The sequence below is a fragment of the Rhinolophus sinicus genome, chromosome 2, assembly GCF_057876585.1.
Source record: "Rhinolophus sinicus isolate RSI-liver-muscle chromosome 2, RSI-T2T, whole genome shotgun sequence".
In the NCBI taxonomy this organism is placed as follows: domain Eukaryota; kingdom Metazoa; phylum Chordata; class Mammalia; order Chiroptera; family Rhinolophidae; genus Rhinolophus; species Rhinolophus sinicus.
The window spans coordinates 102,909,974-102,936,948 of record NC_142502.1 but is presented as its reverse complement, the minus strand read 5'-3'; the positions used below and the strand labels follow the sequence as shown (position 1 = coordinate 102,936,948).

Below are 26,975 nucleotides of genomic sequence, written 5' to 3'. Positions count from 1 at the left end.
TATTTAGTTAAAATGAATATATTGTTAGAAATCATTTTACAAATCCACAGCGTCAGATGATCAGTAAGAATGTGTGTCCAAACTCTCAGGAAGTGAAAAGAAAGAAGAAAGCACCTACATAGCTCCCAGTCTGCCCACTTTTCTTCTAGTTGTCAGAATATTTTGGGATATGCCTATGTGTGCTCTTATACTGGAGGGAGAAAGCTGTGCTATTGGTAGTTTCAGGAGGGTAAATTAATTCCATTTTAGTGATTAAATAGTAGAAGTAGGGAAGAGTAAGAAGAGACAAACTAACATAATGGCAAGAACTATAAGAACTCAACCACGCTCAGCTCTTTTTGTGCCTTGAGTATCAAATACCATCAGACCTTCTTCATACCAGAGGCAGGAAGAATAGGGTTGGAGGGAGCGGGGAGAAAAAGGAAGGAGGAAGCATGGTTGGCAGCTAAGGATAAAGTCCACCACAATCCAGCCAGAACTGGAGTTCAGTGGCCCAGAGGGGTCCAGGGTGCGCCACCTTGCCACTTTAGGTGAACTTTAGCTGATTATAATGGATTATAATGCTATTAGCCCAACAGCCAGGAAAAACCTCCACCCCTGTGTCACCAGGACAGTCCCCGAGGGCCAAATAAGGACCAAAATGCCCCCTCCCGATGGGAAGGAGTGGTCAGCAGGCACCTGCCTAGGAATACCTAACACTACCCGTGCTGAATAGTCCACCCTTTCATTTTAAGTGTAAGCAGTTCCCAAACCCCGCTTCTCTGCAGGGCAGCTGCTCTCCTCGGAGCGGCCTGCTCTCACCATCCTGAGCGCGTACTATCCTTCTCTAATAAATCTGCTGCTGGCGTGCCTTACCCAAGGCATCCTTGAATTCTTTCCTGCAACAAACACCCAGAACTGGTTTTCCAGCAACATTCTGACCATATATTTTTTGAATGACCACACCAGACTGGGCTAGAAGTCCAACGTGCTGTCACACAATGTGTGTCACAAAGACGGCTCCTTCTGACTCTATCTTCAATCTAAATTCAAGCCAAGTTTTCATAGCTTCATTGCAAGTATAATTAAATTAGTTTCAGTAGAATACCTGCCTGAGAGTAAAGCTACCAGAATCAACTCCTTGAACACCATCAGATTCTTTTATTAGAGAAGTTATCCAGAAAAAGCTTATCACGCAGAATTATCCAGGGGGCTGATTTTTATTGTGACCAAGTCAACAAAGACCTGAGACACCAAAAGTAGCAAACACAGCCTGAAATGAGGCTTGCTAGTGACCTCCTCTGGGAGATGATACCCAGGAGTTACTGGTAACTTGTGTGATTCATGGTGGCACTGTGATTAAGCAAGAAAATGGCCATATTTTTTGAGATGCTACTGAAGTACGTAGGATTGAAATGACGTATGTTTGAAATTTGCTTTAAAACACTGAAGAGAAACAAGAAAAACTAAAATGAAATAGATAGAACAAATGTAACAAAGTCCTGATAATTACTGAATCTGAGGGATGAATATATGGGGTTCGCTGTATTAGTCTTTCTATCTGTGTGTGTGTGTGTGTGTGTGTGTGTGTGTGTGTGTGTGTGTGTTTTAAAGTGCTTACAATGAAAAAGAAAAGCAGGCCTGTCTCTGGTCGTAGCACCAAGTTAGCTAAGACTCCAGCCTTTAGTGAAGTCGTTCTTCCGCTAAGCTCCAATGTTCCAACCGACCTCTGGGAAAGAGACAGGCACTTTCACACTTACAGGCCACACCCACCCTCACACCAGCAAGGCCTTCCATGAACTCCACTTATTTTTGTGTGAGCCCATTTCCCACATGAGATAGTAAGTACTTTTGAAGGCAGGGACCTCATCTGAATCTTCCTTCTAAGATTAGTGCTTTGTACATAGCAACTTTTAAAAATGTATGTTGCGAAATTTTTAAAAAACAGGTCAAAATATGCAGACCCACTCATGACTACGACTTGTAATTAGCCACCTTTTCTAAGCCTAACTTAGGCTGCCCTCCTAGCACAGCCTGATTCAGAGGCAGTGGGGATGGAACAAAATGGCCAGACTACTCTATGGGAGAGTAGACAATAATTTCTGTTGATGAAACACTTAAAACCACAGAAAGTAGTACAGAAATAAACAGTGCTTGTTATCTCCATGATCAAAATTGAGAAAATTCTCAAGAAATACCCTAAAAATTAATATTACACAGATTTTTAAAAATCTCAACAAATTACTTTGGTTTGAGTGATGTCTAGTCCGTGAATCCCATTAGGAGGTCTAGACTTACCCATCCCTGGGGTTTAAATAAAACTGACACTTGCTCAATAATTACGGATTGCAACTCACCACCAGATCAGTTAGGAAAACCTGGGCAAGAACACCTGAGAGGAGTAGCAGAACATGCTGTTCTCAGGGTAAAATGTGGGAAAGTTCTTATTTGATTTTGGGGTGGGGTAGGGGGAGAAGCAGACCTATTAAATTAGACGTATTATTGCCTATTAGGTTTTTGTGGCTTTAGTCCAGCAAAATAGCTGGACTAAACATCACAGAAGAGTTGTAAGAGGAAGTGCCAGTTTCTTGTTTTGATTTCATACTGCTCTGAATTATCCAAACCATTAATTTTTTTTCTTTCCAAACCATTAATTTTTAATGAATAACTAGGCAATTATCAATACCTACTGGGTACCTAGGAGCACATAAGAGAGAAAACAGGAGAACTGCTGTTCTTAGAGAAGCTTACCATAGAGTCCACTATCAAAGGCAAAACACAAGTAAAGAGGACGAACTTGCCCTCATGAATGGATTCAGCTTATAGTCGACTACTAGTAGCACTAACGGGAGACCATCAGGCAGGCGGGAGACCATCACACAGGCATTCTGCAATACTCTCTGATGGGCTAGCCTCAGGGTTTCATTGTTTTGAATCCAATCTGTAGAACTTGCTGACTGCAAGTTCTTGAGTTCCTATGAAACTGCCCAATGTTCTCATACTCCACCTTTACACAGCAAACAATTTTCAAATGATTATTCTTTCTTCTACTTCTAAGCTTTGGTCTCATCTCCCACTACAGAAATCCTTTGTTTCAACCTACTATAAATGTAATCTACTATAAATGGAAGAGTGAGAAAATGGCATATAATTGGGAGAAATACCAGGTATGTTAAAGGATTTCAGACAAGGCACATTCAAACAAAATGAAAATTTGTATTACAACCTGATCTCAAAATTTACTAGCCCAGGACTTATTTCAAACCGCTAACCATGTATTAGTCATATACTCATAATAAAATGTTTTCTTTATCATCAATTGTCTCACATCATTAAAATTCTGCTTATTCAGCAAGTCTATGTTTCCCCAACGATATCAAAAAGCTTGAGAACCCATATCGAACAGTTCTAATTTTAGAATACTTACTACTGCAATAACTCCTGCCAATCACTGTTTATCTTTTATAATTTTTTTAATTTTCTAGGAATAATAAAACCTAAAATCATGTTATCAAATTGTATCAAACACTCAAAACCAAATATCAACTCATGCCTAAAACAGAGGGCGCTAAATGAAAAAGATTAACAAGGAAATGTTGATTCTGAAAAGCTCAAGGTATTTGCTGCTTTTTTTAATGAAAAAAAATGGTGATTTGATAACAACAAAAATTACCAAACATTCTAACCCTCTTAAACATCTAACATTTTCTTATATATCTCTCTTTTCATGAATTTGGTCTTTAAGAAAAGCAAAACTACCAAAGCTTTCGGAATGTCTTTCCATTTTAAGAATCCAAAATTTTAAAAAGCATTAATATCAACCCATTTTGATATCAATGGGTGTGCATTCTTAGTGTAAATCACAATGTGACACTTAATAATGTAAATAAATCTATGTATCACCTTATTCTTGGGAAATGTGATATATATCAATGATGAACCATAGGGCAGAGCCAGTAGGATTGAACACCAACTGACTATTAGCAAATAAAACAAGTAACTTAATCAACACTCACAAGTATTTGCTTTGTAACTATAGCGTCAGAAGTTCTGATTTCAAGAGAGTGTTTGTATTTGAAAATAACTATCTCCAACAGGTGTCACATGGCTAAAGATATACTGTGCAAATTTATCTTTGAATTCCCCATGACGCTAACAATGGGTAATGTGCAGGCACCAGTCTGTTTGTGAACAACCAGCTATAACATATCTTGCTATTTCACGTACAGATCTTCATATTTAAGGTCAAATTATATATCCCATGTAAATTATGATTTACACCCTTGAGAAAAATGTGATTGCAAAAATCCTTATCAAAATATTAATATATTGAATCAGCAATATATAAAAAGAATAATACATTATGACAAAGAGGGTTTTACTTCAGGAATGCAAGATTAGTTTAATATTCAACAATTAGTCCATGCCATTCACCATATTAAAAAATTGAGGAAAACAATATGATAATTTCAAAGATGCAGAAAAAGCAGTTGATGAAATTTAACACCCACTCTTGATTAAAAAAAAAAAAAAAAACACTCTCAGGCAAATGTGAACATAAGGAAACTTCCCCAACCTACAAAGGGCATCTTTGAATAACCTACAGCTAACATCACAACTAACAATGAAATAGTAAATGCTTTTCCCCTTAAACTGGGAACAAAGATGCTTATTCTCACTACTTATATTCAACACTCAACCTAAAATCCAAGCCAATGCAATAAGGCAAGAATAAAAAACGAATACACATTGGAAAGAAGTAAAACTCTCTACTTGAATATGACATAATTGTTTACATAGGATATCCTAAGGAACCTACAAAAATAAACTACTAGAATAATTAGCAAGTTACAGAACATAAGGACAATATACAAAATTCAGTTATATTTCTAGATGCTACAGCAAACAATAGGAAAATGAAATTTTAAATACCCACTTACAATAGCATCAAAAAATTCCAAAACACTAGGAATGGATGAAGACACATAAGACTTCCACGCTAAAAACTACAAAACACTGCTGAGAAAAATTAAAGCCCTAACAAAATGGAGAGATATACCAGGTTCATGCATCAGAAGATTCAATATTGCTAAGGTGTCAATTCTCCCCCAAAATGATCTACAGATTCAGTACAATTACAATCATAATTACAACAACCTTTTCTGTAGGAACCTGACAAACTGATTCTAAAATTTATATGGAAACATGAAGAACCTAAAATATCCAAAGCAATCCTGAAAAACAGAAGAATAAAAAGCACAAAGTTGAGGACTTACACTACTTGACTTCAAAACTTACCATAAAGCTACAGTAATCAAGACTATGTGATACTGGCACAGGGACAAATAGATCAATGAAACAGAATAGAGAGCCCATAAATACATAAACACTTACATGGTATTTAATTTTCAACAAAAGTGTCAAAGCAATCTAATGGGGGGAAATAATATTTACAACAAATGGAGTTAAAATAACTGGATACCTATAAGGAAAAGAAAATCTCAACCCCTATCTCATACCACACGTACTTTTTACTCAAGACAAGTCACAGAGGGCCGGCGTGGTGGCTCATGCGGTTAGAGCTCCGTGCTCCTAACTCCAAAGGCTGCCGGTTCGATTCCCACATGGGCCAGTGGGCTCTCAACCACAAGGTTGCCAGTTCAATTCCTTGAGCCCCACAAGGGATGGTGGGCTCCACCCCCTGCAACTAAAATTGAACATGGCACCTTGAGCTGAGCTGCCTCCCGAATGGCTCAGTTAGTTGGAGCGTGTCCTCTCCACCACAAGGTTGCAGGTTTCAATTACCCCAAGGGATGGTGGGCTGTGCCCCCTGCAACTAGCAACGGCAACTGGACCTGGAGCTGAGCTGCGCCCTCCACAACTAAGACTGAAAGGAGAACAACTTGAAGCTGAATGGCACCCTCCACAACTAAGACTGAAAGGACAACAACTTGACTTGGAAAAAAGGCCTGGAAGTACACACCGTTCCCTAATAAAAAAGTCCTGTTCCCCTTCCCCAATAAAATCTTTTTTAAAAAAAAGATAAGTCACAGAACTAAATGTAAAAATTAAATCTATAAAACTTCCAGAAGAAAACATAAGAGAATATCTTTATAACTTGGGAGCAGGCAAAGGTTTCTTAGAGGCCACTGACTTCAATAACTATAAAAGAAAAAAAATGCCAAATTAGATTTCACCAAAATTTAAATGTCTGCTCATCTAAAGACATTGTTAAAAAAAAATGAACAGGAAAGCCACAGACTGACAGAAACTATTTGGAAAACATATATATGACAAAGGACCAGTATCTAGGATATATAAAGAACTCCTACAAATCAGTCAAAAAATTTGAACAAACACTTCACAACGGAAAATACAGAAATGGCCAAAAGCACATAAAAAATGTTCAACATCATTAATCATCAGGGAAATGCAAATTAAAACAACAGTGAGATACCACTGAACATCCACAAGAACAGCTCAAGTTAAAAGACTGACAACACAAATGTTAGCAAAAAATATAAAGCAACTGGAACTCTCATACATTGTTGGTAATATTTTGGAAAAAGAACTAGCAATTTCTTACAAAACTACATATATACCTATAATATTTATGACCCAGCAGTTCCACTCCTAAATATTTACCCAAGAACTGAAAACAAATGTTCACAAAAAGATCTACCTACAAATGCTCATAGAAACTTATTGAAAATAGCCAAAAATTTAAAAAGCCCAGATGTTTATTAACAGAAGACCGTATAAACAAACGGAGGTATAGTCAGAAAACAGAATGGTACTCAGCAATATAAAGGAACAAATTATTGATAAAATAGCAACATGGTTGTACCTTGAAAACATTAGGCTGAGTAAAAGATGCCTTACTCAAATGAGTACTTACTATATGAATCCGTTTACATGTTCCATTTGTATGAAATAGGCAAAACCAATCAATGGTAGAAAGAAAATCACAACAGTGGTTGCCTGGGATTGATGGAGTGTTTCCAGGAATGAAAGAACTTGCTGGGATATTTTATGTCTTGATAGGTGTTTAAGTTATACAGGTGCATGCATTTGTCAAAACTTATCGAATGGTCACCCTTAAGATTGTGCATTTCACTGTACACAAATTTCACACTCCCTTAAAGAAAACCACATACATACTGGAACTCTAGTTTGTTATACAAACAGAAGTATTCAGAAGTAAAATATACTAACATCTGCAACATACTATGAAGTACAGCAAAAAATTAAGATAGATTAATGAATGGATAGAAGGATGGATATGTGATAAAACAACGAATGATAACTGCAAAATCTAGATGATGTATTAGGTTGGTGCAAAAGTAATTGCGGTTTAAAAGGTCAAGAATTGCAAAAACCACAATTAGTTTTACACCAACCTAATATATATGGGTATATACTGTACACAATTCTTTCCGTTTTTCTACATTTTTGAATATTTTCATAAGTTGGAAAAAAAGTTTCATTATGAGCTATGACATGAATGGTATTCACTAGATTAATAGCTGCTACTACCGCCATTAACTAAGTGATTACTATGTGTGAAGAACTATGGTGGGTACTCATACGTGTTGTGTCTAATCCCCACAGCAATCCTGCAAGGCAAGAGGTGTTATCCCCATTTTCCAGATCGGGGAACTGATACACAGAAAGATTAAAAACCTGTTACAGCCTCATAGAGCTACTAAATGTTAAAGGCACGATTCTAAACCCAAATCTGATTACATAAGGACTGTTCTTTCCATTACAACTCACTGCCTTGATAAACTCAGGACTTGGCCCAATTAATTTTTCTATACTATCATAAAATGTTGTGTTATTCACTTAGTAGAAATAAGTGGACTTTGGGAATCAATGACACTGTCATTCCATTGTAATGGGATATAACATGGCTGCTCTTATTCTTGTCTCCTATCAATGATATTATGAATGTGTTTTACAATAACAGACATAAATATCAAAACCATGACACAATTTTCTCAAACAAAATTCTTTACCTCATTTCTCGTTCTTCATGTTGAGCGATAAGATTGCTATAAAAATTCTCCAGTGTCACTTTGGTCATTGTCACCCTTTCCTTGGTGTGATTACTCATGGAGGAGCAAGGTGTCGAGCCTGTCATTGCCATGGCTGCTAGATACAAAGAAAAGAAGTCATATTAGTTTTGGAGTTAGAATACACCAATTACGTGTGCCCCTACCCTACTGGTAGGAATGTAAATTGGTACAACTTTTCCAGAGGATAAACAAGTAATATTTAACAAAAGCCAGATAAACAGAATACTTGATGAAAATAAGTATATATTAACGCACTATGACCCAGAAATCCCATCCTTAGGTAAAACGCCTACAGTAACTGTCACACAGGCTCTTAAGGGGACATGCAGAGGATGTGCACTGCAGGGGATGCTCATCATGCCATCATTTGTGTTATGAGAAGTTGGAGGCAATTCAGTAAGGAAATAAATAAAAATGCTGTGAATGCATACAAAGAAATACCATGCAGCAGTCAGGAGCAAATCTACCTGTACCTAAAAGTAACATGAATAGATCTTTAAAACAGTGTTGTATGTTTTAAAAGGAAGAAAACATGATCACAATACCATATGTGTAAATTAAGACTACATAATATAGACACAGTATAATTCTTTGCCATCTACAAATCTCCTCTGGAGAAATCAAAGACCTATAAGGATTCATACACAAGAGGCTTCAATGCAGCATTGTAAACAAAGGAAAACTAGAAATAACTTGAATATGCACAACAGAACTGATTATGAAAAAGTCTTATAATGAATTATATGCAGACAATGAAAATATGTTCAAATGTTTAATGTCAGGGGAAATGTTTCCAACCCAAGTGAAAAGAACAGGTTACAAAACAGAACGTATACCATGAGCTCAATTTTATTTGTGTGTTTACTATACGTGCACAGAATTATTAGAAATACATACATAAAAATGTTATTAGCGGCTTAACTCTAGGCAGTAAAAATACAATAGATCATTTTATTCTTGTTTATGCTTTCCACTTTTTCTATATTTTATTCAATGAGCGTGTACTATTACCATTAAGTTACCAATAACTTTTAAATTTACAATTTCTACAGAATTTTAAAAAAATTCTATAACTCAAATGTACATCTATATGTATATATATACTGATATGTCTTATGACATTTAATAAATGTTCACTGTCTATTTGAATTTACAAGTCAAAATAAAGACCTACGATGGAAACAATATTACAAAGAAAAAACCTGAATCATAATTTTAATGATGGAAGATACCTTAAAAATAAGGGACCTTAACTTTCTAGTTTTACATATGAGAAAACCGATACCAAGAAGCTTTCAATAGCTTATAGAACATTTTTTCCTAAATTTAAATCTCACTTTCCCCAGAAATTTTTGCCAACCTATATTGTCACACTTTGCCAGATGGCTCACCAACCTTGACTTGCTCCAGCACTGGCAATAAGGCTCAATATTTTATCCTGTCATGCCTTCCTTCCACACAACCTACCTCTAAGTCTGTCTTTTCATCCCAAAATAAAGCTGAGTAAAACTCAGGAGAGGCCAAGATCCATTTTCAAACACAGTGCATTTTATGAAGTTTTCTGAAGGTTCTCCCCTTAATATATCTCACCTTTTTTGTTTTATAGATTAAGACTTTTAAAGAATGTGCAAACACTTGTTACTACTAATAAAAAGACTTAACATTAAACAAATTTATAAAGTGACACTCAGCGAAAAACACAAAGAATAATCCTTTCAGAGCAGAGATTCAAAATCAAGACTCTACTTCAGAGTCAAACATTTTGATTTATGATGTGCCAAAATGATCAGTAATCACAAATTCAAGACATTTAATTCAGCTCTACCTTACTATAAAATGCTATTTTTTATGGAAAGTTTCTGCTAATACCAAAACAAACGCAAGTGTTTTTAGGATATCAGAATTTTTTAAAAAACACAAAAACCCCTCTGTTCGGTTTCTAAAGCTTGGGTGTGGTTCCTTATTTGTCAGCCCTTACCCCCTCCACCCACAATGAAAACCACATGCACTCGAAGTTTAGTGAAGAAATTTTAAAACCAGATTTAAAAACAACTCTGAAGCAAGTGAGCACTTTGTACTCCTCCCTTGTCTGAAAATTTCTGGAGACCCTTTATATATTTTAACAACTTAAATCACTTCCACTTAAAAATACAACAACTAGAGAGCGTTTAAGCCTGAGACAAAAAGTACCTTCTGTATAACAGGCGGTTAATAAATGTAAGTTGAGCAAGTTAATGATTTTTGAGTTGCCAATAAAGCTAAAAGAACAAAATTACATACATTGATGGATATATAAAACTGGGGGGAGGAAGTTTGACCCATTTGAGTCACTGGCATGACTTACTCAACTTTTAAAAAGATCAACAACAGGCAATTCAGTGCACTCAAAGATGCTCACACAGTAGGCCAACCGTCTAGCACAGTGGTTTCAGCCCTCACACACAGTCTCTAATGTAAGGCAAAGGTTGCGCTGGCCTTCCCTTTTAACCTTTCTTCAAAACTTCCTCCTCCACCTCTTCCTTCACTCATAAAACAGATAGCCTAATTCTAATAACCTTTCATCAAAAGATACAATTACTCCTGCCATCTAGCAATTTTTAGGCTTACTGGGCCAACCAAGCACTTTTTTATAAGACAGGGCTTTCCCTCCTGTTTTTGATCATTCAAGCCTTGGTGCCCTGACCTACAGGCCATAGGAAGCCCTGGTCCTGTTTGTTTCATCCTCCATCTCTGCAGAACTAGGGAATAATAGGCAGGTGAGAAATTTTTAAAAGTTTAAAACATTTAACGAAAGAATGTGACCCTAATAAGTCACGGGTAGGTACAGCAATCGTAAAAGGCGATCAAATGAAAACCATTCCTTTTCCGTAAGAGTCACCTATCTAATTTCTTCTATTAAACTGTAAGCCACTGGAAAGCAAGTACCTTGTCTTAGACTCCTTTTCATGTCCTTCCCCATCTCATGCACAATGCTAGGCGATTAGTGAGCACCTTATAAAAGGTTTACAAGGAAAACACTCATTGTTTATGACCATTACTAGGAGTTGAGAATATGTATGTGTGATGGGGACACGGTTGGGACATGGAATGGTTTTCTATACGGGGCTGCAGGGCAGCGTTCTCCTCCTCTTATGAGGAAGCTAATATCTAATGTTTGGGGTGGGAGCCTGTCACTGCGGTTGTCTGATGTTTAGGGCACCCACATCTACTGCCTGGCTAATTCTAATTCAGAACCAAGGTGAGCTGAAAGGGACAGAAGCACCGGTCTCCTCCACACCAACCTTCCTCTGCACATTTCACAAAGAAGTTTCTCTTTGTGTCTTTTAGTCAATTCAAAGTGCAACTGGGAGATCTGATATCTCTACTAGCCTCTGACCCAGACACACTTCTCTACACACTTTCTGACCCAGACTTTGCTGTAAGTCCTTAGTGACTTTCCTTTTCCACTCTCTTCTTTTAAAAAAAGGAGGGGGGCGGGAGTCTTCACTATATTTTCCTGTGATTTTAAGTTATCTGAAGTCCAGCACCCTAAGACTACCCATGGGGGAAGGAGCAGACTCAAAGTCACCACACCCCAAGGTGGGCTTTCGACATCTCTGCCTCACACAACAGCTCTCAGGTTCTTAGACCCCAGAAAAAAAGAAAAGGTGAAAATTGGAAATGAGCGGGATCCAGAAGGGGACTGACTGGAGGCGGAGGGCAGACAAAGCTGGCAACACGGAAAGGAGAGAGCCTGGCTCCCCACCCCAACTGCACACGAAGAAAGAGAAAGGACGGGGTGGGGAGCCTGGGGCTGACAGGCTATGGGGAGGACCGACGAGGAGACCGGGAGGAGGGGGACTGTCAGAAAGCACACGAGAGCGGCTGAGGAACCGAGAAGACAGGGCTGGAAAGAGGGCGCACTTGGGAAGGAGAGAGTCCCCAAAGAGTCGGGGGCAGCGGAGATGAAGGGAAACGCCTGGGATGGACTGAAGGCAGCAGGACACTCACCAGACCCCCGAGGGAGGCAGGGCAGGGGGCGGCGGACAGCCGCAGGCGCCGGCCGGGCCGGCGGTCTCAACGTGCGGACAGGCGAAGCCCCAGCGGCAGCAGCCAACCGGCCAGACGAGGGGAGGGGGCGGGTGAGGGGCTCTGAGGTAGGGACGAGGGGCGGTTGCGGGTGAGGACAACAGGAAGAGCCCCAACTGCCGGAAAAGACGGCAGCGCGGAGGGGCCAAGGCAGCCGTGTTCCCCGCCGCGGTGAGGGGCTGGCGCGGCGGCCAGGGGCCGAGACTGCGCAAGCGTGACTTCCCGGAGACGCGGCGGGGGACTTCAGGACTGCGCGTGCGCGGCCGCGCCCCACCTGCCTACACTCCTCCGGGTTTTACCGGAGCAGAGAGGTGAGGGCAGGCGTGTGGGGTGTGGGGCGGTCCCGGAGTGGGCTGGGCTGCAGGAGTTCCCTTTGTGTTTTGTGTTTTTTGCTTTTTGTTTTGAAATAATTACATACTCACAAAAAATTGCCAAATTCGTGCAAAGAGGTCCCGTATACCCATCACCCACCCAACTTCCCTCAACATCTTACATAACTATACTACATGATCAACACCAGGAAATTGACATTGGCACAGTGCAATTAACTAGACCAATGCAATTAACTAGATTATAGCCCTTACTCGGATTTAACCAGTTCAGCATACACTCATTTGTGCGTGTATATGAGCACGTGCCCGCTCTCAGCTAGTTCTGTGAAATTTTACAATTTTTGTAGTCGTCGTCCTCCGCCCCTCCCGTGATTTTCAAACTTTGGAGCACTAGGTCGGCTGGAGCCCTTGGCCCCATCTACTCTTCCTTTAAGTAATGATTAACATGCCTTACATTGAGATCTGGCGAGGTCTCCTAGGTTTGGACATGGGCTACTGGGTGAGCGTTCCAGTGTGCACACGTGAACCTGCTTTTCACCGCTACCCAACCCCTCAGTCTGTACCATCCCTTGGGATAAAGAGGTCCCATGTTTACTAGCCTTTGGGTTGTCACTCATTCCTCGAGAAAAGAGCACAGTTCCCTTGACCAGAAAGCATCGGGCTCCTGGAAACAAAGATAGTCCCTGCCTGCCTTCAAAGAGGCCAGCTAGGGAGCGGAAGAAGCAGGTGTGCAAGTCATTCATTAGGCGGTTTTGTGATATCACGGTGCCTCTCTATCTTGTGTAACTGTTTGTGAGACCATAGGTCTCGGTTTTATCCTTCAAGCTTGGGGGTCCCAGGCTTTGTTTCCTTAATGGTCTTGAAAACATAGGCCCTCCTTGACTGCTTTCATCTTTCTACATTTCAAAGCCCAGTTTTCTTTGTCTTGCCCTCATACAAAAACTACTTCACGGTTCATTCTCTCTGTCCAGAGGCCCTTCTCCCCAATGCCTTTTGTCGAAGTCCTAGCCAACCTTAAGGATGTCATAACAGTGCAAGATGTTTGCATAGTGCTTTGCAGTTTATAAACCGCCTTCACTCATTTTTATCTCAGTTGATCCTCACGGCTCTAGCAGGTTACGTAGGTAGGATGAGGTGGGGGTTTTTAGGTTATTTTTTCCCCATTTAATTTTTAAAATTTATTTTAAAATTATACTTGCCATATTAGTTTCAGGTGTACAACATTGTGATTGGACATTTATATACCTTACAAAGTGATACTACAGTAAGTCTAGTAACTGTCCCCCTAGTTTTTACAATATTATTGACTATATTCCCTATGCTGTACATTACATTCCCATGACTTATTTTATAACTGGCAGATGGAACTTCTTAACCCCTTTCACCTTTTTGCCCAATCCCCACCCCCCTCCATTCTAGCAACCATCAGTTTGTGCTCTGTATCTACGAGTTTGTTTCTGTTTTGTTTTGTTTTGTTTTTACATTTGTTTTGCTTTGTAGATTCTACATATAAGTGAAATCATACTGTATTTGTCTTTCTCTGTTCAATTTAGGATGAGGTTTTACAGATGAAGGAACTAACACTCAGAGAACCAAAGTGATGTGCCTGAATTCTCACAGGTAGTAAGCCAAGTAGCAAAGCAGAGAACCCCATTTTCTGACTGCAAATGCAATTTTCCTTCTGCTTTCCCTTTTCCTTCCTCTAAAGCCCAGGTCAAACCTTATCTTCTGCTTGGAGCCTTTCCAGTTTCAGGAAAGGGATTTTGTTCTCTGCTTTCTATATTCCTATATTCATTTATTTGTACCCCAACTCAAATAATACTAAAGTTTTCCTCAAAATAGCCCAGTCAGAATATGCTGCTCTCTGCACGGACCCATACAATGTCATTTTACCATGATTCCAATAACTGTAGTGGACATTTATCATTCTTTTTGACCACCTGAATCCCTTTCATGTGTTTCTTACTTCTCACTACAAAACTGAAAATTCCAGGTATCCTCTCGCCTTGACTCCCTTGCAGCTAGAGAGTGAGCACAAAACCTAAGTGCCACCAATCACTTCCACCCACGCCAGACTGTGAGTTGAAGTCTAGGACTTGACCATACCTTGCAGGACTTGAACTCATTTGGCTTCACTCTAGTACTGGTGTCAGATCCTGCCTTTATTTTAAACGTTCATCATGGTTGTTTTTTTGGGGTTTTTTTTAGTTTTTTAAAATATTGCATTAACATATCATGTTTATTACTGAGTTATTTGCTGCCTTCATAAATCTTGTACCAAGGTGAGTTTCCAGCTCCCCTCAACCTACCTACTTCAGGCCCTGGAAAGACCACTCTGAATACATTCTGGAGAGAGTGGTGGATATTCCATATAGTAGTCACTAAAGACCTCCACAGAGATCTCATTGACCAGAATTGCATCACATGGTCACCCTTCCTGGGAAAGCAAGTACTCAGCTTTTATGCTTTGTAATGAAGGCAGACAAGAAAGAAAGGGGTTGAGAATGAATATTGGGTTGTCCAGCCAATAACATTTGACATGGTAGTATATATTACTTTGCTTCATCTAACTTGCCATCTAAATGGAGAACTGACATGTAGCAGGACCCTTATTAATTGACTTCTGGTTAATGGCAACACTGAACAGAGTCAATTCCCTTATATTTCTATATTACCAACCTATATGGTCACACTTGGCCAGATGGGTTTTTTAACCCTTTTATGAGTGGAGGAAGTCAAGGAGGTGAGTGTCTTGCTCACCTCACCCTATATTTCCTCTGCCATCATATAATTGTAATATAATTCATCTAATCCAAGCTTCTCAGTGTTATAACAGATTTCTCTAAAATCTCTTGGGGGAAAAAAACAAAAAATCTTTTTTATAGTATACTAAGTTATTCTTCCCCCATGAGACTTGAGTTCCTTGATTTGAATATTAGCACCTTTTTGTCTTGCTCTTTTCCCCAGTTTCAGACCCACTAGCCTCTCCCTTCTCTTTAAACATTGCCCCAAAGTGTTCTTTGTCCCAAGGGAATCGCTTGCTTCTCCTCCATCAGGCTGACCTTTGACTGCTCCGCCAGCTGAAACTCAGTCCGTCAGCAAAGACCATAGCCCTCTAAAGAATAGGCAGTATGTGTCCCACCTACTGGGGCAATGACATCAGTTGTCTCCGAATATTCCTTCCATAAGAGGCTGGGAACTGGGTTTGGTGTCTGCTATACCAGTGCTTCTCAGACTTTAACGTGCACACAATTTCCCTGGAATTCAGTTGAAAATATAGATTCTGAACCAGAAGGTCTGGGCAGAGCTGAGATTGTACATATCAAACAAGCTCCCAGGTGATGCTAATGCTGCTTGCTGGTCCACGTCCCACACTTGGAGTAGCAAGGGACTGGAACATATTTCTAAGTGTAAAATACGAAGGAGAAAGTGCCCTTGAACCAGCAGCCCTGGGTCCCTACCAGGACGAGACTCTGGTAAGGCAAGTGAGGCACCTAGAGCACAACACTGAAGGAGGCACAGTGAGTGCCTCACACTGTGCATCCCAGGCACCTCACTTTCCCCTCCTAGTGCCTGCCTTGGTCTTAATACCAAGTAACATTTTGGTTGGTATGCCTCCAGACTATGTTCTAATATACCCATAAACGCATATGAGATCATATTGTATATGATCATGCTATAAGTGATTATACCTACCATATTACATGCACAGTATTGTACTCTTATTATTTGTCCCTTTATATCTAAGTTATGCTATTTTTAAAGCCTCAAACTCTAGACACTTTAACCTCAATAAATTCATTTAATTCCTGTTCCTCTAAAATGTGCATAAATTGCTTTCTCTGAGTGGAAGAATTATGAATGGTTCTTATTTTCTTCTTTATACTTTTCTGTACTTTCCTCATTTTCCACATTGAACCCACATAACTTTGAATTTTGTGATTTGTTATCAAAGTAATACATGTATGGATTTGAGAAAGACCAAACCATCTACAAGACTTACAATGATAAACAGCACTGCTTTGCCCCACCCATCCCACTGGATCCACTCAGCTGAAGCAGCTGCTTTCAATGCTTTCAGTTGTTTCTTCTGCTATTTACCTCCTTGTTTCTAAATGACATTGCTACTTCTTAAGTGTTCAGTTTTAGATATATTTTTTAAAGATTTTATGGGGGGAAGGGAAACAGGACTTTATTGGGGAACAGTGTGTACTTCCAGGACTTTTTTCCAAGTCAAGTTGTTGTCCTTTCAATCTTAGTTGTGGAGGGCACAGCTCTAGGTCCAGTTGCCATTGTTAGTTGCAGTGGGTGGAGCCCACCATCCCTTGTGGGAGTCGAACCAGCAACTTTGTAGTTGAGAGGGCTTGCTCCAACCAACTGAGCCATTCTGGAACTCAGCGGCAGCTCAGCTCAAGGTGCCATGTTCAATCTTAGCTGCACGCGGCACAGCCCGCCATCCCTTGGGGGAGTCGAGGAGTTGAACCGACAAGCTTGTGGTTGAGAGCCCACTGGCCCATGTGGGAATCGAACCAGCAGCCTTTGGAGTTCGGAGCACAGAGCTCCAACCACCTGAGCCACCGGGCCAGCCCTGTTTTAGATATTTTTTAATTTCCTCAGTGAAGATGAGGATTTAACTCACACCACAACTTCCACATAACTTCTATGACCACCTTTCTCCTTAAATCAGTATTCAGTGTTTACAACTAAGCCAAGTGGGGCAGAAAAATTACTGTCTTCTTGTACCATTTGTTTTGTTTTTCCTGTAGTTCACAATTCCTTTGATTTTTCTTCCCTTGCATAGTTTTGTTTGAAAATATCTATCACTGATTTATCTGCAAACTTTATGGAAAACTGGAAAACTTTTCTCAGATTATGGTCAAACTCACAGTCTATCAGCTCCATGTTTTTTCCCAGGGTCATCTTTTCTGGAGCCCTCTGTATTTGTTAGGGTTCTCCAAAGAAACAGAACCAATAGGAGATACAGATATGGACAGAGGGTGAGAGAGAAAAAAAAAAAACTGATTTGTTTTAAGGAAATGGCTCACACGATTGTGGGGGTTGGCAAGTCCAAATCTGTAAAGCAGGCTGGCAGCCTGGAAACTCAGGCAGATTTCTATGTTGCCGTCTTGAGGCAGAATTCCTTTTTCCTTGGGAAACCTCAGCCTTTGCTCTTAAGGCCTTCAACTGATTAGATGAGGCCCACCCACATTATAAAAGTCAAGTGATTGTAAATGTTAATCACATCTGAAATGTACCTTTACCACAACATCTAAACTAGTGTTTAACCAAACTGGGCACCATAGCCTAGCCCAGTTGACATATAAAATTAACCATCACACTCTTCATCCTTCTAAGTAATCTCTCTTCTCCATGGTTTTTTTTCTTTAATGTCCCCTTCCCACTTAATTTCATACCCCTCCCTTTAAATACCAATCATAGCTTTCAGTAAATATTTTCCAGGTGAATTAAGACAACCCATCAGGGAATTGTGCTGGGGTAGACAAAGTGAATGGGAGTCAGTGGGTACCTTCTCCGCCCCCATACAGCTGCCTTCTCAACCCCATTTCTTTCCCACACTCCTAGCAGAGCAGGATGGAGGGTGCAGAACTCAGAGAGTACATTCTCTAGGGTAACTGCCAATAACCACGCTTGGCCGGGAGAAAGAGAATTTATTTGCAGCACCAGTCTTTCAGGGAAGCATTAGAATAATTAGCCGGGTCTGCAACAGCTATCTGATCATTTTTATCCTAATGCTTAGGATACAAACCTTAAAACCTCAAAGTAAAGAAAGTACTGAATGGAAAGGTAGCTTTTCATATTGTTTCTTGGTTTCAGACTTACAGATATGACAACACATAGTACAATGAGGGCTTTGATCATATGGTTTTGCCTGCTTAGAGATTTTTATTTTCTTTGAATGCTTAATGATAGAGCCAAAGTAATAGAGATGTCTTAAGAAATAAAGATTTTAAATTAATTTTTTCCAAATGACTCTGTGTGTGTGTGTGTGTGGCAGTGTGTCATGATGAGTCAGTGTTTCTTTGGGAATTATGGGGGGAAAATCTCAGAAACTAATAAAGGATGTGAAGTATGGCAAATCTAGCACCCAAATCATGCATCAGCTTTTCCCACCTACCTGTTTGGGAGTGAAAATATTAAAAGGGAGGAAACTGTACAAACCTTATGGAGCAAGGAGAAAAAGAGAACTGTATTTTCTGTAAAGCAGAATGACAAAAAGAATGACAAAAAAATTCCCCAAAGCAAAACTAAATCTGAAAGCCAGAAGTGAAAAGGATAAGATGTCCACTGACGTCTCTGTGCTTGGATGGGAACATTCCTGTAAGACAAGGGAGTTTCTGAGGCCCCCACTGCCGAAAGGTTGGCTTTCCTTCCAGTGGTAGGATGGAGAGCTGCATGAATCACAAGACTCTCAGGCTCCCTGAGGAATGTGCTAAATCTTCCCATATTTGCAGAGGCCCCAGGACTGTCCTAACTGCCAGCTGAGAGCTGATCTCATACGTTCCCTGAAAAGGGAAGCATGCTAATCCCATTTGTTCCAAATAGAGATAATAGGACACACCAAAGTGTTCCGTAGTCTTAATTTGGGGAAATGCTAAGTACAGTTATGTGAGTTTTTTATTGCAGGACTTCTCAGGACCTTTAAAAGCATTGTGACTCTCCATCAGGAATGTTTATTATACAGGATTTCCCAAATTTATTTGAGATGTTTCATGGAGCACTGATTAACATGTACCTAAACTAGCTCTTAGGAACACAGATCTAACTGGTCACCATCAAGGTGGGTATGTGGTCATAGGCGAAAGTGTCCAAGAAGATCACTGGCCGGTTCTCGTGTAGCTTCACGTCAAAGAAGCAAAAGAAGACCCGACAGCCAGTTATTATCTCCTGGCTTTCAAAAATGATCTCATAAATCTCCCTTTAGTTCTAAATTGCTAACAACTGTTTCAAAATCCAGGGATATCAGAGCTAGTAAAAGGGAACCTAGAGATCACTTCATCTAATCCTTCCATTTTACAGGGGTGAGAACTGGCCTAAGGAGAGAAATTGCTCAGTCACGGGAGAGGAATGGCTCTTACTGCACGATTTTGACAAATCTACCTATAATCAAAAAAGATCTAAGCCCAGCTGACAGCCCATGTTATCTCAAACGAATCTCAGTGTGATAAAATAATCCAGACAGTCACTGTCATTTGAAGCAGCAGGATTTGACCTGTGCTTTCAACGCCGGATTCTTCATTTATCCCTCAGCCCATAGCCTCATGAGGTCTTCCTTGAAAACTGAATTGTAAGTCTCATAGATGTCACGGTCCCTCTCTCTTCATAAAGTTTTACATAGGTTTGCATTATTCAATAAATAGATCAAGGACTATAAAAGGTTCAAAGTGAAAAATCTCATGCCTGTCTCCCATGCTTCCGCTTGCCACCTTCCCTCTACACAACCATTGATGTTAGTGTTTTCTGTATCCTTCCAGAGTACATCATGCAAATATGGATATAGAGACTTATTTTTCTGCCTTACTTACACAAAATGGCATGTCTTTTTAGGCAAGACCCTCCCCCACTAGGCCTTAGTTTCCGCATTTTTAAAGAACAAGGATTGTACCAATTCTACCCACGGCTCTTGTCTCTGACATTCTCAGATGCTGCGAATGCATCAAGCCCCCTGCCTTTCACTCTGCCTCTCTTGACAATGTTTGGTTCTTTGGAAAGCACACTTGCATGGCTGGTTTAGTCAGTGACTTCAAATTGAGAGCATTCAGGGTGTGGTTTGAAGACTCTGGTATTTCATGCTTTAAGAAAATCCAGTACACAAATGTCAACATTTCCCAAGCAAATGAGGGAGTGTCTGTTTGTATCACAAATGAGCCTTGCAAAGTGATTCACCAAAGACGTCTTTTATGTATTTACATATATTTTTTGATTAAATAAGTAATACTTCTACTTGGTACAAAATCAAAAGATATACATTGAAAATGCTCCACCTTGATCCCTGGTCACTGAGCTCTCTTCCCCGTAGGTCACTTTTGTCACGAGTTTCTTGTATATCCTTCCATATCTTTTTCACGTGCAAATATATCCATATATGGCACTCCAAAATAGCACTCGAAACACACTGTTTTGCACTGTGTACTTTCCACTGAAAAAAGATATCTTGGAAATCCTTCCATAAAAGGACAAATAGAGGTGGCAGGCCCGTTGGCTCAGGCGGTTAGAGCTCCATGATGCTCCTAACTCCGAAGGCTGCCGGTTCGATTCCCACATGGGCCAGTGGGCTCTCAACCACAAGGTTGCCAGTTCAACTCCTCAAGTCCTGCAAGGGATGGTGGGCAGCGCCCCCTGCAATTAAAATTGAACACAGCACCTTGAGCTGAGCTGCCGCTGAGCTGCCGCTGAGCTCCCGGATGGCTCAGTTGGTTGGAGCACGTCCTCTCAACCACAAGGTTGCCAGTTCGACTCCCGCAAGGGATGGTGGGCTGTGCCCCCTGCAACTAGAAAAACTGCAACTGGACCTGGAGCTGAGCTGCGCCCTGCCCTCCACAACTAAGACTGAAAGAACAACAACTTGAAGCTGAATGGCACCCTCCACAACTAAGATTGAAAGGACAACAACTTGACTTGGAAAAAAAGGCCTGGAAGTACACATTGTTCCCCAATAAAGTCCTGTTCCCTTTCCCCAATAAAATCTTTAAAAAAAAAAAAAAAAAAAAAAAAAGGACAAATAGAGCTGCCTTATTGTTTTTTTAAGGGTTGTATAAGTTTCTAATGATGGACATACCAAAATGAATATCTCTAAAAGGAGTCATATTTAATAGCAAATTCCATGATCCCGTTGACAATCTGATTTAATCCCTGAGTCCTGGTTTCAGTTGCTTTCTATTATAGGAAAGAAGATTCTCCGTGTACAGCACTATTGGAGCCGGGATCAGGGCCAGCCTACCACCAACCTGTGCCAAACAGAAACACACAAGTGTTTTCATCTCCTAAATATTAATATTAGGGTTGAGTCTCAGACTGCTCCAAGATCCTCAAAGCTTAATCTTCCTAGTTTTTAGGATAAGCTTTTCTCCCTCTCCCTCTCGTTCTCCCTCTCCCCACCCCCCATCCCAGCCAGTCTCTCTCGCCCTCTCTCTTTTTCTCCCCACTCTGTCCTCATTACTGAAAGCCGGACAGTCTAATGTAGTTTTTCGGGGTTTTTTTAAGCACCAAGCTTTAGAAAACTGACTCCTTCTCCAAGGCTCTGACTAATCCCCTAACGATCACTAGCAGCTCTTACCCTGGGTGGTCCCCAGCTCTGCTCTCGTAACAATAAAACTCCTCTGCAGTCATACTCACTACGGGCATAGCAAGAACTTTGATGAGAGGCAGGCGATAATTAGATATTGATCTCCTAGGCCTCAGCAACCTCCTAGGTGGATCAGGCAGCCTTCAGGAGCCTCGTCATCCATTGGCCCCAGGGGAATGTATTATACAAATACTATTACGCTTTTTATGTGTGACAGTGAGAAAGGTTGAGAAGCCCCGATGAGCACCAGGAGAGGAAACATGGTCTTTGGCACAGGTTGGCACATGGTGTCTTGTCAGTTAGTATATGATTGATGGGTTGTTTGAATGCTATAATCAGGCACTGTGTACTCAATTAATAGTAGGTATTATTATGATGATGATAGAGTCTCACTGTTTCTGTGCCTGAACTCAAAGAAAGATGTGACACCCACATATATTTTATAACCCTAATCTGAGTTGATCTCTTATTTCACCTACTTAAATATTCACTTCCCTTAGTATTGTGACATGACATTCTCCTTTTCTTCCTACCTTCTGAGTCTCCTTTGCGATTCTTCTTCCTCTATGGGTTCTTTAAATGTTGGAGTTTTTCCCAGTTTGGTTCTTCATCCTCTTCTCTCTCCCTGAGCCATGTCAATGCCCCTCGGGACTCCAGAGGCAAACTGTATTCTCATGAACCCCACATTGATGTTTTCAGCCATATCCCTCCTCTGAGCTCCAGACCCATGCATCTAACTGCCTCCCTGCCAATTCTTCTTGAAGCATCTGCCACCTAGAGGAATGAGAGCTCAAAATAGAAATAAAGGTACCGTTGTGCCAAAACATCTGTTTAAGTTCTTTTATTTGTACCATTCCTTCAAAAAAAGTAATTTGCTAAAAAGAAAAAAAAGAAAGGTACTGAAATATAAGGTTTTTCTTGCACATCCGAAATTTGTACCCGTTCTGGTAGCTATTTTAAATCTGTCCTAGCTTCGTCAATTCTTTGATTTTACTAACCTTTCACTAACCTCCCACAGACCCAATTAGCAGATCCGTCACCTTCCACTTCCCAGAGGCCATCAGGCAGCTCCCTTACCTTCTGCCACCAAATCTACAGACATCTTCATTCTCCTATTTTTCTCCTCCTATTTAGGCCAATTTCCTATCTGGGCTTTGGCATGTGTCACTTCCTAATTTCTCAGGGGTCCTTTGCTACCACTGTCCACGCTCTCCGTCCTCTCTCTTCTACCTGCTCTCTCTACTTGCTGCTTCCTATCAACGTTTGTACATATTCAAAGGCTCCGCAACTTAAAAGCCTCGTCCTTTGATCCCCTGTCCAGCTCCTGATACAGCCCTTTATCATTCCCTTCACTGTCAAGTTTCATGAAAGAGTTGTTTCTGTTTACCATCTTTATGTCTACACCTCCGTGCATCTCAGCCTCCTGCAATTTTGCTTTCTTCCCACAATCTGCTGAAAGTATTCTTGACAAAGTCTCCCGTATTCTTTAATCTAATGGTCTTCATGTTGCTTGAGCTGTCTGCAGCATTTGCCGCTATTAAGAAGTCCCTTCTCCTTGTTTCCTTGCTGTTTTCCCATGACAATATTTTGTAAATGGTTCTGGGTGGCTCACCGGGTAATTGCCAGCCCAGGGACTGTATTTTCTTTCCACCTTCACAAACACCTAGTCCACTCTAACTTGCTCTTCAAGTCTCGGCTCAGGGCGCCTTTCCCTGTCCCCCCAGACCAGTTGACAAGGCTTTTTGTGCTTTGCCTGAGTATTCAGCAATTATCACAGATTACAATTAAATGTGTCAGGGTCATTTCACACCCCCAGCTTTTCTCCTGAGCTGTATCTAATTTCCAGGGACTTCTGTGATGGCAAGCGACAGGAGAGGGTGGCTCTTTGCTCCTGAATATCATCTGTGCTGACCCAGCTGAAATGTCCTAAGAGCGTACAGTCCTCCTGAGTGCTAGTTTAAGGGGATCTGAATGCTCCCCTTCATTCTCCTCACACATTTTAACATTTTCTTATGTTTTTCCAAACTTTACCCGAAGTGATTATTGGAAATGATGAAAGCAGCGGTCCTTGAGGGCGGCCTGATAATGTCCACACAGCCTCTTTGTTTGAAATTTCACCTAACAGCCACCGAAGACACCAAAACAGTGACCAGGGCATTCCTCTCATCCCGGTTCCTAACTCCCAGCCCAGAAGTTCAGGTTCAGTTATGGGGCCACAGCACAGGGCCTGCAATACACTAGCTTCAGAGTTCTCCAGTCTCCTTATCAGCCCAGGGACACTGATCTCATCGGAGGTGCGGTGCGTTCTTCCAAGCCTTGAGAGTTGTCTTTGTACCTGGGTCCTTTCTGCTTCCTGCAGACTCCTGGCTCCTAGCCAGGAAAAGACTCTTTTCTCTTTCAGCTAGGTCCACCCTTCCCTGAGTTGAGACAACAAAGATTTAGTACACCCAATGGGTATGAAGGGGGGAACACCAGGGAGAAAAGAAAGTCCCGGGGACAAATGCTATCAAAAGTTAATATTCCAAAGTAGTCTCCTGACACAGTACTGTGGATACTGAGAATCTAGGGAAATATGGGTTTGGAGACAATAGATGAATCCAGAATCACCTGATGTCCCTAGTAGATAAATAGGTATAGCAGATGGGGAAAAAATTTTTTTCAGAGAATGAGAAAAGAAGGGCTGTTTCATCTTCAGCATTACACAGAGGAATTTCTGGGGGAAAATGTGAAGATTTTGTGATTATTGAATAGCAAAGGGTATGAATCATTTGTAAATACTAAGAATAATAAAACCCACTTGTGCCTAAGTGTAGCTTGCAAGAAAGTTAATAATCACCCACATATCTCTCCTTAACTGTCTAATTAATCTAATTACCATCTTTTGACCCTTCTCTTCCCACATATCTCTATTTGTTTATTATCTAAATAAAACAACACTGTCACCCCAAACAAAAAGCCCACAGATAATCAAGAGAAGCCACATGTTTGAGAAACATTCCATTATATTTCATGTAACTCTGCATTAATAAACCTCTTTTTCTTAGGATCTCAACTCCTGGGAGGAGAATGTAAGATGCAGATGGAAAGCAGTGACCTCATGATTTTCTGCAACTACTGCTGCTTCTTCAACGGGTAGGAAGCCAACCCCAGAGGCATCTTGGTGTTGTGCACGGCCTGCGGGTTCTCTGCTCCTCTCTCCTCGGCTCTCCTCCTCCTCTGCCTCAGAGTCTCCACCTTGGGGCCCCTGCTCTAACATGCGGACCCGGGCTTCCAGCACTTCCAACCGGGACACCTGGTCCGGCACCTGGGCCATTTCATTAAGCCCATTTTCCGTGTTGAGACTCAAGGCCGTGAGGAACATCCAGCCCACGTGGCCGGCTGTAGCCTTCTCCTCCTCCGGCAACCACTCAGCCAGAGCCTGCAGGGCCCTCTCCACGCTGGCCGGAGAGCCGTCCATGTCCTCCCAAGAGTCGTCGGTCGGTTGGCAGAAAAAACGGACAGCAGATAGCATGTCCAGTGAACCCAGCCTCCAGTGAGACCATAGTGGTATGACTCCCCTACCTATGGCTCCGTGGGTGTTCCTTTTTGGCCTCACCATATCCTGCGTTCTTGTGTGGGGAGCGGGAGCAGAGACCCCGCAGGCCGCCCCGCCTGACAAAAGGTGCAGCGAGCAGTGTCTCCCACATGACACTTGCTTTTGGGTTTTTTTGCCTCTTGCTTTTTGATGGTCCCTTAGGACAGAGCAGAACAATAAGCACAAAAGAGCCTGCCTGCAGGTAACTAAAACTTGACACTACCAGGATGGAGTCTGTCCAGCTGCTTTCTCTCTCACCAAAATGCACCTTGAAATCTGCCTTCCTTCGGTTGATTGAGAATGACTTAAAATAGTTAAATATCTTTTCTTCTTGTTGACATCTACACAGTGGAAAAATGTCCTTGGGGGTCCCTGCAGACAACTTTCTCCCATGATACTCTTTCTATCTGCTTTGTTTTTGGATGTTGTCATGCGAGGTCTCTGGTCCTGTACTCCACACAAGAATGCAGGATATGGTGAGGCCAGAAAGGAACACCAGCAGAGTCATAGATAGGGGAGTCAGACCACTATATTCTCGCTGACAGCTGGGTTGGAGATACAGGAAGCAGGAGCCACATGATCTGTAATCTGTTGCCCGCTTCTCTACCAACCAACCAACCCCCTATCTCAGCCACAGCAATTATATTAGTGGCTAATGGCTAATTGGTAACAACTGATGGCCAACTAGTCATAGCTGATGGCCATCTACTACCCGAGCCAGCACCTTTCCACGTGAGGTCAAGAGCCTGGAAACTGCTCTCCTGGCTCTGTCCCCACAGATGCTCTGCTTTCTTATTTACTTAGACTTCTCTTTGGAGAGACCAAAATAATTGGACTCCAGGGAGAGCTGAGTTGCAGAGCTGAGGCCTAAATGAAATGACAAAATAATTTTTCTCCATATCATGTTTTTATTTCAAAACCCTGCCTAAAAACTGGCTTCTAATTGAAATATTCTATTTTAAAAATAATCATTATTATTAACAATCACTAATTGAGTACCTATTCAATGAACATTGTACTAAGCCTTTCAGCTAATTCAGGTTCTTCCCATTGATCTGGTATCCATGAGAGACAAGAATTGTTACCCCTGGGCTGGCCCGGTGGCTCAGACCGTTTGAGCTCCGTGCTCCTAATGCCAAAGGATGCCGGTTTGATTCCCACATGGACCAGTGGGCTCTCAGCCACAAGGTTGCCGGTTCAATTCCTCGACTCCCGCTAGTAATGGTGGGCTGCGCCCCCTGCAACTAACAACAGCAACTGGACCTGGAGCTGAGTTGCGCCTTCCACCACTAAGATTGAAAGGACAACAATTTGACTTGGAAAAAGCCCTGGAAGTACACACTGTTCCCCAATAAAGTCCTGTTACCCTTCCCCAATAAAATCTTTAAAAAAAAAATTGTTACCCCTATTTCAGAGATTGGAAAACTGAGTGTCAGAAATAAAGTGCTAATGAAGGGCAGACAGAGAAGCTAATGAAGCCCAAGCCACAGGCCCTTTCTTACACGGGCCCCCTTCTATGCCCTGCACCTAATTCTGTACCCATAAGCTTTATTCTTCTCCTTAGGGGGAGTTTTCAAAGTTGCATAAGCTTAGTCCCCACAAAATCTGGATCTGTCCCTGGTGTGGGGCCACTATTTCAA

General features: G+C 41.2%; 1 protein-coding gene across 2 annotated transcripts in view; it reads right to left on the bottom strand.

Moving 5' to 3' along the window:
* Nucleotides 1-12,331, bottom strand: part of STK38 (serine/threonine kinase 38) — a 38,698-nt gene extending 26,367 nt beyond the window's left edge. Inside the window, exons 1-2 of one of the 2 annotated variants that reach the window (XM_019738800.3) lie at nt 12,048-12,331; nt 7,998-8,133 (exon numbers count right to left, since the gene is read on the bottom strand). In XM_019738800.3, the coding sequence (XP_019594359.2) occupies nt 7,998-8,128 (131 nt within the window). In that variant the 5' untranslated portion in view covers nt 8,129-8,133; nt 12,048-12,331. The remainder of the gene's footprint in view (nt 1-7,997; nt 8,134-12,047) is intronic. The other variant, XM_019738799.3, reaches the window with a different exon arrangement.
* Between the last annotated feature and the right edge of the window lie 14,644 nt (nt 12,332-26,975).